Source organism: Spodoptera frugiperda, chromosome 11, assembly GCF_023101765.2.
Source record: "Spodoptera frugiperda isolate SF20-4 chromosome 11, AGI-APGP_CSIRO_Sfru_2.0, whole genome shotgun sequence".
In the NCBI taxonomy this organism is placed as follows: Eukaryota; Metazoa; Arthropoda; class Insecta; order Lepidoptera; family Noctuidae; genus Spodoptera; species Spodoptera frugiperda.
In genome coordinates this window covers 1,995,969-2,014,082 of record NC_064222.1, presented here as the reverse complement: position 1 = coordinate 2,014,082, position 18,114 = coordinate 1,995,969, and the positions used below count along the sequence as shown (strand labels likewise).

General features: G+C 34.6%; 2 protein-coding genes across 3 annotated transcripts; one reads left to right on the top strand and one right to left on the bottom strand.

The window, feature by feature from the left end:
• The first annotated feature begins 2,896 nt into the window (after positions 1-2,896).
• LOC118274879 (hatching enzyme 1.2) lies at positions 2,897-8,421 on the top strand. Of its 2 annotated transcripts, XM_035592640.2 has the most exons (8): positions 2,897-3,237; positions 4,992-5,162; positions 5,817-5,963; positions 6,482-6,637; positions 7,063-7,196; positions 7,495-7,580; positions 7,670-7,794; positions 8,227-8,421. In XM_035592640.2, the coding sequence occupies exons 1-8, from the start codon at positions 3,048-3,050 to the stop codon at positions 8,247-8,249; spliced, it is 1,032 nt and encodes a 343-aa protein (XP_035448533.2). In that variant the 5' UTR covers positions 2,897-3,047; the 3' UTR covers positions 8,250-8,421. The 2 variants fall into 2 exon arrangements, with proteins under 2 accessions (XP_035448533.2, XP_035448534.2); XM_035592641.2 differs by lacking the exon at positions 7,670-7,794 and having other exon boundaries at positions 2,898-3,237.
• Positions 8,422-8,621: 200 nt separating this feature from the next.
• Positions 8,622-10,156, bottom strand: LOC118274924 (uncharacterized). The gene is made up of 4 exons (XM_035592716.2): positions 9,947-10,156; positions 9,580-9,641; positions 9,299-9,455; positions 8,622-8,847 (listed from the first exon to the last, which is right to left on the bottom strand). The coding sequence occupies exons 1-4, from the start codon at positions 10,116-10,118 to the stop codon at positions 8,765-8,767; spliced, it is 474 nt and encodes a 157-aa protein (XP_035448609.2). The 5' UTR covers positions 10,119-10,156; the 3' UTR covers positions 8,622-8,764.
• Positions 10,157-18,114: the final 7,958 nt, after the last annotated feature.

Sequence of the window (18,114 nt, the reverse complement as noted above, 5' to 3'; positions counted from 1 at the left end):
AGGCCGACGGGAAATCCTCCGTTTGTTGTTCACATTAAATTTTTAGTCATCCGATGAAAAATGATAAGTGCAACCAACGGTGAAGGATCTAATTAATGCAGAATCTAGAATCACGCTGTGAGGCTCATATTAAAACCGCATTATAAACAATCATCAAACCAAACAAATTTGTCGGTAAAACACATTATAATAAAACAGAAGTTCAATAAAAAACACGCAGAAGCTTACCTAATGTTTATTTATTATATTACACATTACTAAAAAAGATACTACTTACAAGGAGATTCTTATAAATCTTATGTCGCGACGTCACGATAGAGTATTATTATATGAAAACAAATTCTTTGAACAAAAGGTGATGCGGTCACTCAAAATATGATGATAATGTGTATTAGTTATGTTATATGGAAATGATAATGTTTCCTGATGTATGGAGGTTGTTCCTGTCGCAAATCCTTACGAATAGAGGCCTTGGTCAACGAACTTTGCCTGAGCATCAGTAGTGACACATTTGCTTTTGTGTTTCTGACGCAATCACTGTCACTTCGTAAGTCGACAGAGTTATGTCAAGGAAGGTGGTCTGTTTTGATCGTAATTCTTCGTAATTGGTCCGCTTCTCATTAAGGTCGAAATGCTTGAATCATCAGATAATTGGAGATGTTTAAAACTTTCCACGTGATTCGTTAAGGAAGTATTAGGTTTTAGTCATTTTATGTGTAATTCTGTACATGTTGATTAAGTTATGTAGTGGTTTATCTATTTTATTCTCCTTTTATATAGGAAATGTTAGGTACTAGGAGAGCATATATCACAGAAAACATAAGAAAAACTAAGTACAATTGATGGGTAAATAGGCCGAAGAAGTCATCAGTCAAACTTTTCTTAAATTATAGGAAACTTATATTGAAAATGTACATTAGGTTATCTAAGTAGGATATTTATTTAGATAGGCATATATAGAAGCTGTAATGTGTGAAGTTCGCGTTTTATTGCACACCAGATTAGGTAACGGAGACAAAGAAATATTAAAATTCATGCAAATTGCGTCCAACTAATTGATGAATGAGATCGCATTAAGTTTGTTGTGTTTATTCATTTTTTGTAGACATATATAGGTATAAACAAATGTTATTTTGTTTAGGATTGAGGATTTATTCTTAGTCGATATTATTATGATAGATGTGCTATATGATAAATGATATTTATTTTTGTAAGTTGGTTACAAGATAGAACTTTTACACGTCAATTAATCTATAATAAAATTCTAAAATTAAATAATTAACTAGCTCTTTAGATTGTTCATGTACTTCAGGTTCTATTCCCGTAAATGCTACGAGAACACTACTACTAAGTTGTGAAGTGAGTATCGCTGTTTCAACTCCGTATAGAGTAAAAAACACTAGTCGGTTTGTTCAGTATTTTACTAATATTATAAATGAGAAAGTTTGTGAGTTTCTGTGTATGTTTGTTACTCCTTCACGTCTAAACGACTGAGGGGATCGGGATGAAATTTGGAATAAGGGTATATTATGGTCTGGAATAACACATAGTCTGCTATTTATCCCACGCGAACGCGGGTGAAGCCGCTGGCAGGAGCTAGTTTATGATATATTTTAGTAGCTTAGAGTTTGGGTTGTGGAGGGCAGATCGCAATTACTCCTCATAAATAAGGTGCTGATTGCTGTGCTGATTAACTGAAAACCAAGATTTAGTGCCGACAGGTGGAAAAGGCCAGAAAAAAAAGAAAGAGATAAGTTTCAATAATAAGTTTCCTAGGTGTGTTTAACTGCCATTAGCATTTTTTTATTATATATTGATTAGGTGTTTTCCGTTCATGTCAGCCCCGGTAATTATTGGCAATCTTTAAAGTTTTTATTAGCATGGCGTAATGGTTAATGTTCATCGTTACTGGAAAACGAATTTGTTGGAAAACTCGATTTTTTTACCCAAATGTAGTCGATCAATTTCGATGTATCATATCTACGCGGGCCCCTAAAGGTGCGATTTCTTATTTGAGAAGAAGGCACCTTAACTTTAGGTCCACCTTTTTTGTTTTGAGGGGGGAAAAATCATCCCATCACTTTTCCCGCATTGGGCGAGGCGAGAGGGAGGGTCAGGTTCTTAATGACTAAAAACCACTACGCTCCTTATCCTGTAAGTTAAGTAGGTCCACCATAACACCAAGGAAATTAAAGAAATTAAAAATACTCACACACACATTTAATGAATACTTAAACTATTCCTTAGTAAATATTTTATTCCGAAAACGATTGCTTAAGACTGGGTTAACTAACCATTAAATGCCTCTGAGTATGGCGGTAAGTATTCAGTCCTAAACTACGTCAATTATTTTAATGAACGAGATAATTATTGTTGCTTTGTTAATTCTTTATGAAGAAAACCATGGAAAAATAGTCAGTTACCTTTACTATATTCCTACAAGTTTTTCATAGGTAATGTTTCTTCAATGAAACGGAAACGGAAGTTTCAGATAAAAAACATCGCAAGCATCAACTGAATTACTCTTTAGTGCATTAATAAAAGATAAAACATGTTTGCACTCGTAAAATGACGGAAAATAAACAATTCGTAACACATTCCAATATTCACGTATCCGGTAAAAATCCGAGCAAAAATCGCTATCCGATGCCAAAATATTTACATTTATCAGGAAATGATACAAGATTAGGTAATTATCAGCAAAACAACTAAAATATAGGAAATGTAAATCAAGAAATATTCAAGGTTGCTCTTATCGATTAGTTTACACATTTTCGTTCACATCCTGTATCAGGAAGTAAGGAGTAACGAACCTTGCCGGTGCGCATGCGTCTGCTGTTTACCCTATGACAGGTCTTGGCGACATCTTTATAAAAACGCGCGCCTCGCGAATTTACTTCACACAACTATCGCTGTTTCCTGAACGCCTAGTCCTTTAACTTAAATAAAAGTTTTATTTTAATGAAAATAAATTAATTATTTAAGTATTTTCTTACTAAGGCGATTCAAATAAAAATAGTAAACAGATAGTAGGAAATAAAACCAAAATGAATACTTTCCTATATTTTTTTGTAATTTTAATTAGTAGTATAAACGCTTTGCCGGCTGGGGAGGGTTATTATAATTTCTTTAATTATTTGTACGATGAGTTTGGAGAAAACAGCATCGATGGGGTTGAAACCATTGATATATCGAACTTGGGACCTGAGGCATACGGACTACCGAAGAATGAAAGTGGTAAGAAATTGTTTTATAATATTTTCCTAATTTATAATTAACTAAGTAAAGTTTTCATTTTGTTTTAAAAAGGTATAGTTAAAAATAGAGAAAATATTTTGCTTAAATAGTAAAACGTTAAAAAAGAATTCCTATTAGGATCAACTCATGTAATACTTATTTGAAAAATGGAACGGAAAGTTTAATTAAACCCAAAATTTTCTTAAATTTTTTTCTTAATTTTGTTTTTTAATTATTATTTTACTTTTAAGGAATTTTTAACTAATAGGCTGCGTTATTTTATTTTCCCTGTCTGGTTTTAATTGTTGACAGTTATTTTGTTTGTTACGTATTGACATTTTCTTCAAAGCTTTTCTTCATGTTGTAAAAGTACTTAAGTTCACTTTCTATGTTGTTTTAACAACTTATTGCCATTTTTATTCCTCTATAAGGTATAGAGTAATACAATAATACATACAAATATCTGCTATCCTGATCCTTTAAACTTTTTATAGACTAAATTACTTCAAGTTAATGTTAACTACATTTTGGTTATACCCAAATATTAAATAGAAAGTAGTTGATTCTAAGTAGAGACTCTTATCACGAATTTTTATGTTAATTGTTATGTTTTGTTATCGGTGTGTAAAAAGCGCATCGATGCGATAGTTACTTAGTTAGTGTAATTTAAATGCAATTATATTATCGTTTGCCTAATCAAAATAGATAAACATTCAGATATTAAGTAAATATAAAATCAATTATTTATTAATTTCCAAATTCTATTTGCCTACATGAATAGTAGTAAGTAAAATAAAATTAAGGGGAAAAAACAAATTTGTCCACAAAATATTGGCGGGCTAGATGCGAAATGAAATGAAATGAAAATTAGGAATAAAATAAAAATCCTCTGACCTCTTACAGCTTTTCTTCAAAGGTAGTTAAACAGTCTTAATAATAGCGGCAATGAGGAAAATACAAAATAATGCATGTAGATCGATGCATGACGAGATGCATTGCTTGTCATGTTCACACGAAAAACATGACAGCAACGTGTCAACCTCATCCGATAATAAAATGACGAAAAGTTACCAGGCTGACAGAACACTTCCTTGCATTCATGATATCCTAATCGACTAATAGTGTTTATGTGCAACGTAACTGCGTTGCACAACTTTTTAGTTGAATTTTACTGTTACGGGGTCGAATTGAATAGTTTTAGGATGTGTTCAATTATCTTATCACTACTGGGTACTTAACGCTGCTTGGTTAATTGTTTTCACGTATTTGTTGAAGAATTTTTGTTATTTTGTGGGTTTATACACCTTTTTTGAAGTTTTCATTCTTAAAAATATTAAGCCGCCTTCTTAGTGGAATACAGACCTTATTCATTGAGTAGATATTGTTAAGCCACGAGATATTTACACTCAGTACCAAATAGCTTCTCTCAAGTAAATAAGTACTTGATACGCTTAACAACTTGCAAGATGCAACTTATCGATATATAAAAGTTACTCAGAGATAAATATTATACAGAACGGTTGAATTACAATTATAGTAGATACTCGTGTCAACTCATTGGCAGGTCTATTAGAGGACCCTGTGACCCTTACAGGTGTAGAAGTTGGCCGCCTGGGTGGTTTTAGTGAGGTAAAAACCTTTCCTTATCCCCAGAAAGCTAGGCGTCTTTTGAAGGTTATCCCCCGTCATCATAAAAAGCGAGGTACCCGTGTCTAAGAGTAGTACTTGTCTTAATTTTTCCCTTAAATTTCCAGGTGATGCCTTATCTCAATGGTCAGAATCATCGCTCATGAACCCCGAGGAGGTCGGAGACTACGCAGAGGGTGACATCTTGATGCCTCCTCAGCAAGGCAGGAACGGAGTGAGGGAGGAAGTGCTACGCTGGCCTCAAGGACATATCCCTTATGTTATCGAAGGATACTTCAGTATGTATTAGGGAATAAGAGCTTTTTTATTTCTTGAAAGACTTCGGATCTTAGAGACAGCGTCACCCATCATCATCATCAGCCGGATGACGTTCACTGTTGAACAGTAGAAGGTCTCAAGCCGCCACCTGCATCGAGTGGTAATAACAATAAGTTGCGTAAAATAATTATCGGTATAGCACTTCTGCTGCATGAATATTAATTGTGGGCTATCCCACAATTAATGCTCATAGCGGGCTGCACACCGCATGCTAAAAATACATCTATAAGCGGAATAAAAACAAAAAATCTATTGTATAGCTAGTGTAACACCCCTATCGCCTCGTCCAAAGCGACAGAAGTAACTGGATGATTTTATTCTATGCAAAAAAGGTTCTACTAGCTTAATGCTGTACATCGCAATTTCTATAACATTTTTGCCCGAAATAAAAGCTGTGCTATTCAAAAATGTATCTTCTGATGGATATTGTACGAACTATAAACAGACAGACCACACATAGGGAGATATGACGAGAGATCGTGAGGAAAGCAGCATCCAACTCCAATACAAATACTGCCGCCTCATCGTGATCACGACCGCTCTGAACCAGGCCTCGATACAAGCTACGAAATTGAAGTCCTATTTTACCTACTAATACATTTGTGTTTCTACAGACTCGGAGCAGCGTGAAACTATAATGAGGGCGATAGCGGACTACCACAGACTGACGTGCTTACGGTTTGTGCCCTACAACGGACAGAAGGACTACATCACTATTCAGAGCAAAAATACTGGATGCTGGTCCAGTGTCGGACGCATTGGTGAGTGTGTTCCAATAGTAACTAACTGGATATACAGTTACTAGATTATAAGTATGACATAGGGTGAGAGCAGAGGTACACACACACACACATCAACAGCCTACAAGTGGCCACTGCTAACCAAAAGCCTCTTCTCACACTGAAAAGGCTCGAGCATTAATCGCCACGCTTGTCTCAATGCGAGTTGGCAATTTCAAACTTGTAATTAGAAATTATAAGCCCAGGTTTCCACACGATGTTTTCCTTTACAATTTGCCAGTGGTGTCTAAATAATATTAGAAAGAGGTACCTACACATACTTAATGTAATCGTTTTGTCAGTGTTATTATAAGGCCAATGTAATGGGGATGAGCCTATTGCCATCTAACGGCCACGATTCCAGAGTTCGTACGATAACTATCAATTTTCGGTAACCAAAAAATGTAATATGTAACTACATACTTTAATTTTTGTCTCATACAATAATAGCGTGCACAATTTAAAGCTTTTTAAGTCCTTAACTAAATCCATTATCACAGGTGGTCGTCAAGAGGTAAACCTGCAGTCTCCTGGATGTGTCTCCAAGAAAGGCACAGTGCTGCACGAGCTGCTGCATGCCATCGGGTTCATGCACGAGCAGAGCAGGCCTGAACGTGATGACTTCGTTAGGGTGCGGTACAATAACATCAAACCTGGTAAGAAAATACATGGAATATGGAAGAAGACACCAATATGGTGGCATCTACCACAAAAGTAATAGTGACGATGGTGATAAAAGTGACATATTATTACTGAAACTATTTTATGGAAAACCATTTTTTTCAACATTGTCCCACACTAAGATTTTCTCCTGTATCGTGTGTGCGTTTACAAACATACAAGTTCACATGACATCCAGACCCGAAACAACAATTTGTGGATCACACAAAGAGTTGCTGCGTACTGCAATCGAACCCGCTACACGTTGCGCGGCAGCTGGTTGTCCTGCCACCGCGCTAATAGTGCAGTCAATACCCAAAAATGGTTTTTACACGTTTCTGTCAGTCACAAGAATATCCTATTCCTTACATACACATACTTCATAAACAACAGAAGATAACTTGGTGCTAATATGTTCAAGGTGCTGAGAGCAACTTCAGGAAGTCGACTGTGAGGCAAACCAATGACTTCAACGTGCCCTACGACTACAACAGCGTGATGCACTACTCCGAGTATGCCTTCTCTAAGAACCAACAGAAGACCATCGAACCCAAGGTATGACTTTCTTGATGAAACTGATATTTTCTCAAAAGTGGATTGTGTAGATTCTTTTTTATTGCTGAACACCGGGTACTGTTCTATCTCTGATGCTATGCTGTATGCTACTGCTGGCTAAACCAAAGACTGCTAGACTCAGGAACTGACCTCGAGATTTGACGAGTAACTGAATTATATGATGTAGCTAATTACCTCTCTTGACCAATGTGAAGTATTTTGAGAAGAACTCCCATCAAGTGTCACCAAGAAGGTGTTTTTTTATGGTAAAAACTATATTCTGAAATTGAATTTCCAGGTTGGAGGTGTAAAACTGGGCCAACGCGAGGGTCTTAGCCGCGGAGACGTCAAGAAAATAAACAACATGTACAACTGCAAGAAAGAGTAAGGTTCCTCTCAAACAGAAATACCTCCTACCTAGCATGTTGTACTAGTACAGTCAATAAATAAATTCTGTATCTGTTATTCCCCAGGTATATGCCGTGGTCACCAAACAGACCCCATACACCATACAGACCCTATAGGCCATACAGACCTTATAGACCAAACAGACCGTACAATAGCTTCTACGTCCCACCTGTTATGTCATTTTTCCCATGTAGGTAATAGGGAACTAACCTATGCCACTCATGAACTGAAATGGTGGCTCCATTAAACAGTTTCTTGCATGATCTGCAACACACTTCTGATACCCTGGTATTACAGGTGTATGGCTACGGTGACTGAATCCCTAACATTTTACTGAGAATTTTAACCAGATAATCTGGGAATCATACCATTGGGTTTGGACTACCAATAACTGAACTAACACGGCAGTATAATAAAAAAAAATGATTTCTTCTATCATAATTATAATCCTCATCAGCTGCTGAATAAAAACCTCCCATTTAAAAGGTTTTCCATAAGTGTCATACTTGGCAAACAGCTTGAGGATCGCAGATCATCGAAAATTTTGATGCTACTACCCATGCCTTGGTGGTTGGTCGATTTTTAGGACACACAATATTAACACTTATTTCTTAATTTTCAGGGAGCCCCAGTCTGGTTGGCTAGGAGGAGTGTTCCAAAACCTATTTGGAGCGAAAACCCGTTAATTTATGATTGTTTTAATGTTATGATTAATTTATAAATAACACTACAATAACTGTATTGAATTCGCAAAGATCTGATAGATATGTAAGTTTTCTAGTCTTTACGTTTGTATGAAATAAAGCGTTGTAATAATTTATTTTATGGTTTTATTCACATGTTTATTTTTCAAATTGACTCTACCAGAGTTAACACAAGATTAACTACCAGTTAATTTGAATTGAATCCCCGTGTGAAAGTTTTTGTGTGGTGTATTTTACATTCGTTTTTTTTTTGGTTTCAATATGCAGATCATAAAAAATTTTCTTCTTTGAAAAGTTAAAAAAACCAAGTTATTTTTAAAATACTTTTATTTCTTCAGTATAATTATTTCATGACTAACTAAACAAACTACTTACTAAATTTAGAGGTTAAATATTTTACATAAGTTGCAGAAGGTACTAGGACGTCATTTGTTACAAAGAGGTTTCCGTTTCAATTTAAGATTTCTCATATCTTTCAATTTCCATCGACATCAGGCACCTTAGGAACTTGTATGATCTGTCGCAGGGGCAGGTTTCCTCTGAAACATAATACAATACAAACTATAGAAATTTATATCACATCCTTCATCTTTCAATGGTTAACCATTGAAGAACTTGCAGACTTGCTTACAATATTAAAACACTTATTTTTCCCCAGATTTTTTACATAGGTACTTCGTGTTTACTAGATAAATAAATTAATTAACAAAACTTCAAACTACGAAGTGCATGAAACTTATACATTGAAAATCTAAGACTTTTTTAATGGGTAAAATCATCTAATGACTTCTCTCGCCTCACTAAAGACGAGAGTGGTAGAGTGTGAGTGTCAGACTCTTACTGACTAAAAATCATTCAGTTCCTACTCCGCTCTTTGAGCCGAAACCCTTGGTAAACCTGCTAGGTAGTCCGCAGCTCTGAAAACTAAGACTAGGGCGACATAAATGATAAAGAGGTCCTGTTAAGCCTTGTACTTGTCTAGTTACTTACGTCTATCAGTGGCGCATAGAGCAGTCATGTCTGCGATGTCCTCCATAGGCTTTCCATTCCGTTCTCCAGCAAAGATGACAGCTGCCCTCGCTGGATTGAACTGCTTACCATCCTCAGATACTATGCCAACGTTTTCGAAAACACAGCGGATGAAACACTGCGATGTAATGAATTAGATATTAATTGAATAAATAATATTAGTTGTGTTTTTTAGTAAAGAAATTGAAAATTGTCTGAATATTCTCTTTGTTCCAATAAAGTTGTTTGACCGTTTAACTCACCTTTGGCGTTTTGTCAGTTTCATCAATAAAGCTTCCACTCTCATTTAGTGCTTGTAAATAAGCTGCAAATAATAATTATTTTGTCAGAACAATGAATGTACTTTAATGAATTTATTTGTTTTGCAAACGTTTCAATTTTAATTGCAAGATTGATTTCATTATTTAAAGGATTTGATATCTTATTGTTGTTTCTAGATCGGCTTCTGCATGAAATTACTTACAGACTTTTTATTACTGGGAATTTCAATAAATTAGAATAATACTTGAAAAAGTACTGAATAATGTGGAGATAATTAATTAACAGTACAAGGAAATCTGCCATTTTGTTACCAGTTAAAAAAAAACAGTAAATAAAAATAAAACTTACTTGGATCAATCCTGTAGCTATCGTTGCACATGTCCATAACAGCTAAGACATCCACCTCGATGCTGTTAACCTGGTCAGACATGGTGGTGGTCTGAGCTTCCTTAGTACTGGCAGAGAGTGCTACGGCGAATGTAATCATCGTCAGTACGATGGCAAACAGTACTTTAGTCATTTTGATACGATTTCACTGTCACCTACTGACACTGAACATGGTCATTTCGCTATTTATGGGAGGTGAGCAATTTCGTGTAGCAGAGGTTGATAACGTTTTCATGAGTATTCAGTTTTGGGATTATAAATGATAAATGATAAATGATATTTATTTCTGTAAATAGATTATAAAATAACACTTTTACACGTCAATATTTCAAATAGCTAGATGAGGCCGGCATTTCCTATCCGACTACTCTGAGAAGAAATGCCGAAACAAACTCAGAGGTCATAGTCTCTTTTAAAGTCCAGACAAAATCAATTAAAGATGTCGGAGAACCGTGCAAGTTTATTCTGTAGTGGTCTTTTGAGGAAAGAACCACAGCAGTTTGAGCGGACCTGTTCAGATGGCAGCACGCATGTGTCAGTTTACAATCAGCTCAGCTGACGGCTGTTGCTGAATGATCCGACGAACATTACCTACCAAAAGAACATTTGGGTAGGCCACACAAATGCTCACACTGTCAGAATATAATTAACTAAAAGTAAAATGACTAGGCAAACTCTCGCACGGTCCTCAAACTAACAATTTTAAAAATAATATGTGAAAACAAAAAAATATCGAATGATATTAATGTATATCATGTCAAATTGTATAAAAATGTAACTTGTGTTACAAACATGTCAACATGACCTGTGTGGACATTATAGCGGCTCACTCCCAAGCCTGACTATCATCTAAGTAGTCTTTAATTTTATAAAAAGCTTTACTATACAGTTTTTCTTTAATAACATTTTTAAATTTATTCAGGCTTAAACTTTGAATATCGCTGGGAATTTTATTGTAAAAGCGTATGCATTGACATCTGAACGAACCACTTATTTTCTTAAGTCTAGTAGCGGGAACAATATATTTGTTTTTACTTCTAGTGTTTATATTATGTATATCACAATACTTTTTGAATAAATTAATGTTTTTGTGAGCATACACTACATTTTCATAAATGTATTGAGAAGGAACAGTCAATATATTAATTTCTTTAAATAGTTCCCTAAGAGAGTGCCTCGGACTAAGATTATAAATTGATCGAATGGCTCTTTTCTGCAGCACAAAGACAGACTGAATGTCAGCAGCATTTCCCCACAGGAGGATACCATATGACATGATACTATGAAAATAACTAAAGTATACTAATCGCGCTGTATTTACATCGGTCAAATTTCTAATTTTTTTAACGGCATATGCTGCAGAGCTGAGTCTTTTCGACAACTTATCTACGTGTGGAGCCCACTGTAGCTTAGCGTCCAGAGTTATACCTAAAAAGACAGTTGAATCTACAGGGTCCAACTCCTCGCCCTTGATTTGCACGCTGGTTTTCACATGTCTAACATTTGGTGTTGTGAATTTAATGCATTTAGTTTTTGATTCATTAAGTAATAAATTATTGGCACTAAACCAGCGTACTATTTTTGAGAGAGCACTATTTACATGATCACTGACTAATTGTCCACGTTTGAGTTTAAACAATAAAGATGTATCATCAGCAAACAGTACTATCCCATGGTTATCCTTCACAAGGTAAGGTAAATCATTAATATAAATAAGAAAGAGAAACGGGCCGAGAATTGACCCCTGCGGAACACCCATCCTAACAATAGACCCGGAGGAAACTTTTCCGTTAATGTCGACTCTCTGAATCCTATCACTCAAGTATGAAATAAGAAGATCCAGAGAGCTGCCCCGTATTCCATAATGGGATAGCTTCCTGATCAGTGTTTCATGAGAGACACAATCGAACGCCTTGGATAAGTCACAAAAAATACCCAATGCGTCGGCCGAGTCCTCCCATGCATCATAAATGTTATTAAGAAGTTCAACACCGGCATCAGTTGTTGAACGACCCCTTGTAAAACCAAACTGGTTTCCATGTAATAATTTATTTCTATTAAAGAATCTTTGCAACTGATATAGAATAATTTTTTCAAAAATTTTACTGAATGTAGGTAGTACTGAAATAGGTCTAAAGTTAGTGGGGTCAGAAGTACTACCCGATTTAAATAACGGAGTTATTTTACTATTCTTCATGAGATCAGGAAACACACCACGATCGACACAGTTATTAAAGATTAGAGCTAATACGGGTGCTACAATATCTATTACAGAGCCGGTAATGTACACAGAATTACCCCACAGATCTGCAGTCTTTTTCTTGTTCAAGGTATGGAACGTTTTGACAATATCTGTATAATCTATGTGTTCGAAAGAGAAGCCTAAATTGCAAGCTGCAACATTTTCTTTTAGTAAAGATTCTGCAACTGTGGGAGATGAGTTCAAAGACTTAGTAGTGGATACAGGAACGTCCGAAAAGAAGTTTTCAAATGCAGCTGCGACTTCTGCATCCGATTTAATTACATTATTATCAATTATAAGACTAAATTCACTACTCTTCTCTTTAGACCTCCCTGTTTCACTGTTAATAATACTCCAGGTCGCTTTAATTACATTGTCACTGTTTTTTATTTTAGAGCTCAAGTATAACGATTTTGCAATTGAGCAAACTTTTTTAAATAATTTAGAATATTTCTTTACATATTCACTAAATTCAGTTGTATTAATATATGTTCTCTCGTTATAAAGTTCATATAGGCGTTTCCTACTCTTATAGATGCCAGTAGTTGCCCATTGATTGAAAGATGCATTGCCATGAGCTGGTATGGTTTTAGGTGTGAAGGTGGACTTAAACTCGGTATGGTAAATGTTAAAAAATTCATCACACAAGTTATTAGAATTTTTATTCCTTAATAATAAAGGTATTTTGTCAGTGAGTTTAGATTTGAAAGTTTCAATGCGTCTTTCAGTCTTTGGGTTAACAATAATATGTGGTTTCGACACTTTATTTACTTTATTTGTTATTGAAATTAATTGTCCACAATGATCTGAATCAAGCAATGATATTATTTGTTTATTAGTTGGTACAATGTCAGTATAAATATTATCTAGGCAAGTGGCACTAGTAGGAGTTATCCTAGTGGGCTCCAGAAACAGGTTCGTGAGGTTAAATGAGGCAAATAAACTTACAATTTTTGTACTTAAACTAGAATTTTCTAACAAATTTACATTAAAATCGCCACAAGTAATGATGAATTTATTTGAACTACTGAGTTTATTTAGTACTTCATCTAATACTGTTTCAAAACAGTCATACAAACCAGTAGGTGGTCTATACACACTTAAAACAATAAACCGCTCTAATTCCACACAGGCTATTTCAACAGTACGTTCAACAGAGTAACTAACTATATCCTTGCGTTCTTTAAATTTAAGTTTGTTATTTAGTAGAATTAGTGAACCACCATGTATAGCGTTCTCCCTGCTGAACGAGCTACCAATCTGATGATTACCAAAGTTGAACATTAGTTGATGAGATTTCAACCAATGCTCAGTAATGCACAGAATATCAATACTATTACAATTTAAAAATAGTTCTATTTCTAATTCCTTACTCAAATTAAAAAATTAAAAAACCCGACTGCATAAAAAACACTTTAAATAAAAACTGAAAAGTAAAAAACTAGCTTAGTCTAAAAGTGTAGATAGCAATGCTATTACCACAAAATTAAATAATTTCATAATCAATACACAAAAAATAATAATCTTATGCGAAACATAATTGAGTGTAACAGTCGCGACCCATATTGAATGATTTTAGTCTAGTTTATTTAATGGGTCCCGACTGTTACACTCAATTATGTTTCGCATAAGATTATTATTTTTTGTGTATTGATTATGAAATTATTTAATTTTGTGGTAATAGCATTGCTATCTACACTTTTAGACTAAGCTAGTTTTTTACTTTTCAGTTTTTATTTAAAGTGTTTTTTATGCAGTCGGGTTTTTTAATTTTTTAAATTTATTTATTTTTATTTAACACTTTTTAGTTAGTTATAATACGGCTATGTGTTTCTCAAGATTTCACCCGCAACACGAGAGAACTACTTCCAATACCAAGATAATAAAAAAATAACACACGTCGAACCAGTTATTTTAGATTGATTGCATAACACAAAGAGAGTAAAGGAATTAGAAAAAGAAGAAGGATTAAGGGCAGTAAAATTTACTATTTACAAATTTCGTAAACGGTCTAATTCTTTAAAAGAATTTTCGTCGTGTGGACTATTTAATATTTTTTTTGGATCTTTTATTCTGAGGGGTTTTTGTCCGTAATAGTATTAATCCTTATCCTTTTAGATAGTCTATTAATTTTCTACATTAAATGAAGATAAAATTTGCTCTTTACACTGTTTCAAAATTTCTACTAGTTTTTGACAAAAAACGGTCTTTACAGTTGACGCGTCGCATGGGCTATAGGTAAACGACTATGTAGATAGATTCCTTATTTAACGTTCAGCAAAGCGAGGGCGGGTCGCTAGTCCTTTATTTATAAATAAATTCATTGTAAATAATTTAGTTAAGACGTACTTTTATTATCACTTTTCACTTTTAAGTTCAGACACCGCTAGTCAATCGCGTCGCGTAGTACCTATACGAGTATTTAGTTTGGATAATAAAGAACATAATTGCACATAGTATTTTTTTCTATATGTCAGTGATATACCATTTTGGAATCCTCATGATGAGCTCTTTAATTTGATACCCATATTGTAGAAATAAAAAAATTTTTTTTTTTACTCCAGTCTAGGGCGCCTCACGGCCGCCATGTTGGTTTTTGTTTTACGTCACATATCTAAGAACACTTGGGTAATTAAGACGAATCCAACGATACCCTGATTGTCGAAATCCATCAAGCCGTTTCGAAGAAATGAGGTAATAAAGAATATTAGGCTCATACATACAAGATACGCGCGAAAAACATAACCCTTCCTTGGCAGTCGGGTAAAAAACCTTGAATGTTTTGGTGAACCAGATTGATAACATTACTGTTATATTTGCAAGAGGTGGACTCTCTTGTCTTATTTTTTAATTTAAATTATGGGGAATGTCAATACTAATAGAATTATTTTGAGCTATGTCAATATTTGAATGTTGCTCAATAGGAGCAACCTGTTTAGCCAAGTTTTTGGCTGTTATTTGTTTTGATTGAATGAATCTAAACCATGCGGAGTTTGCTGTAGTTTCCTTTTTGATGACTTAGTCGCCTGCCAATCGTGGAAGTTCTTCTGATTTATTTCGTTGCTGGATTCAAGACAGTCTTTCGTGTTCCTGGGACGCTTCGGTCTTCCGTGTTCCGGTGTTTTCATGGTTGTATCTGCTGTAGATCTTGGCTTACAGGAGTTGCGGCGGTTTTAGAGGTAGTGGCTGGCTGGTCCCATTAAACAAATGTGGGGATTGTGGTAGACCTTTTGTAAGACCCTTTATTTGGTAGCGAACGTAGTCCACTTAAAGATGATGACAGAAAAATTAAAGTAAATGTAGAAATACTGTAATATTGATTTTCCTCCTAACCTTAAGACTGAAAAAGTGGTTTGCTTATTCAGCCGAAGACAATTTACGCACAATTTAAAATTATAATTAAATGTAGATCAGCGTCGAAGATTCTTTACTTTTCTTTAACCGCCACGTGACTTCTGCTGCCCTGGTACATTAGGCAGTGGCTTTTGTATTAATTTTCCGTTTTTACATAGTCATTCCATACCTTTGTAATCTAAACACGTGTGCTTCATGTTTATTTATTAAATGAGGGATTTTCTACCACGTTTTATAATTTTTTCTACGGTTTTTTTTTCTAAAATTTGACTAGACTAGTTTTTCAAGTGATCAGAAACGTGTTTGCCGCGTGAGGGCTTGATGTTGTTCCTTGCCTTGGTCGGTGAAAAGATTTGATACTATTTCTTTCTAAGTTTTCGATTTTTGATATTCTTAAATGTATCTAATATTATGAATTTGTACCCAAAGCTATCGGTTCATGCAATATTACAAGAGATAACCTAACCATAACTATAGTTTTTCAAGTGAAACACGTGTAAAAATAAACACCTTAGGGAAATTAAGGGAAACATTTAAAATAAGATAAAAAGTATTTTTTTGTTTACGATTCACAGTTATTTTCGTAAATATGTCAGGGCCAGATTCGTTTCAGTATTTAATTTAAATAACATACATTTTTAATCTGTTTTAAAAAATATACGAGATGAACATAGACGTTCTCATTTCAAATTAAAAATAGATTTTAATTTATAATGACCAACTTGATAGTACAGTCTCCTGTTTTTTATTGGAATATTACTTTATTTTTACTTTTATGGTGTATAAATAAAAAAAGTTAAAATAGGTATTGCATTTCCTACCTGATGTTTCGTACATAAAATACATAAACTTCTATTCTACTTACCTTTTCAGGAATCAAAAACTGAAATAAAATACAAAAATGTTTACGACTCCGTGGTCAATTATTACAAGTGATTGCAAATATTATAACGTCTATATAATATTAATTACTAGCTACTTCCGCGCGGTTTCACCCGCTCTGCTCGGCTCCTATTGGTCATAGCGTGATGTTTTATAGCCTATAGCCTTCCTCGATAAATGGACTATCCAACACAAAAATAATTATTCAAATCGGACCAGTAGTTCCGGAGATTAGCGCGTTCAAACAAACAAACAATCAAACAAACAAACTCTTCAGCTTTATAATATTAGTATAGATATTAATATTTTGATTAGTTATTACACCTTCTTTGTATGTTTAGGTTTAGTGTCTCGACTCACAATAGTACAACTGCAAAGTAGAACTGCTAAGTGCGAGGTTTTGTCATTGAAGTTCAATATTTCTGAAACTGTATCAGGACTGGATGGGACTATAGACTCACTATATAAGGCCTAAAATGGTTATAGTCATCTCAACGGTTTAAAGAATATTACATTATTGTCGGTGCAGCTGTTCCGAAGATGTTTAGTGACACACACAAAAAACAAAATCGGAAAAATGTCTTTAAACCTATAATAGATATTTTTTTGAACTAGTACTACTGTAGTAGTTTGGAAAAGTATGTAAATAGTTTGGGTACATATTTAGAAGGCCAATTAGGTATCATTTAGGTCCTATTTTCGGCTTTAGGTATCATCGAATGATTCTAGAAATTTCTCCATACGGATATGTTGGATTTGCGCAAATTGTAGTAATTTGCGAATAATAAGAAATAATTGGTTCGATTTAAACGAGGTCGGTACATAACGACGCTGATGGTAAGCAATCAGTTACAATGTACATGCGAATCTGTTTATTGAACGTGAGAACTTGCATCCGGTAGTTTGTTGCCATTTTGTTTCAGTACATATGTACTAAGTTTATAATAGTGATATAGCTGTTTATGCTGCTTTGTTTGTCTAGACCAGTGGTTCCCAAAGTGGTCTGGACTACGACGACCTATCAAACTCAGGACCCACCTTCAGGGAAATAAACCGGTACCAATAATATGAAAAATAAAACACAGAACGGTTGGTTAGTGTATCTTTCTCTTTCTACAGACTAGGCCCACTAGAAATTCGCTTGCGCCCCATCAATGGATAGCGACCCATAGTTTGGGAAACCCTGAGAGTGATTACCTGGGAATGAACCCTGCGTTCCTAAAGAAAAGTGTTTTTTAATCTCGTTGAAATATTAAAATCAAAAGAAGTATTATTCCTGAAAAAGGACTTTTCTGAAAACCGCATCAAAATCGGTTCGGCCAATCGTGGGATAATCGCGCACCAACATACGTACAGTTCAAACCAAAAACCTCCTTCTTTTTTAAAATCAGTAAAAAAACCTTATTTCCGAATATAATAAAACCGAATTAGTGTAAGAATTAAAAAAAAACAACACACTGTTTATTTAACATCCCGCAACACACGTCAAGTGTAGAACTACTAAATCATAGCTCCGTAAACAATTTTACTTGAACAAATAATTCAATATTAATTTATGGCACTCTTGTGATTGATGGTGCCTATGTGTTTACTATGCGCTACGGGTAACTATACTTAGACAAAGATCGATGGGAAATGCTTGTAAATAAAC

Excerpts from the sequence above, each read along its gene's own strand:
- LOC118274879 (XM_035592640.2), top strand. The coding sequence starts at position 3,048 with ATGAATACTTTCCTATATTTTTTTGTAATTTTAATTAGTAGTATAAAC. Across the intron at positions 7,197-7,494 it reads AGAAGACCATCGAACCCAAG|GTTGGAGGTGTAAAACTGGG; the intron begins GTATGACTTTCT and ends TTGAATTTCCAG. Across the intron at positions 7,795-8,226 it reads TGTTATGTCATTTTTCCCAT|GGAGCCCCAGTCTGGTTGGC; the intron begins GTAGGTAATAGG and ends CTTAATTTTCAG.
- LOC118274924 (XM_035592716.2), bottom strand. The coding sequence starts at position 10,118 with ATGACTAAAGTACTGTTTGCCATCGTACTGACGATGATTACATTCGCC. Across the intron at positions 9,642-9,946 it reads TAGCTACAGGATTGATCCAA|CTTATTTACAAGCACTAAAT; the intron begins GTAAGTTTTATT and ends TATTATTTGCAG. Across the intron at positions 9,456-9,579 it reads AAACTGACAAAACGCCAAAG|TGTTTCATCCGCTGTGTTTT; the intron begins GTGAGTTAAACG and ends ATTACATCGCAG.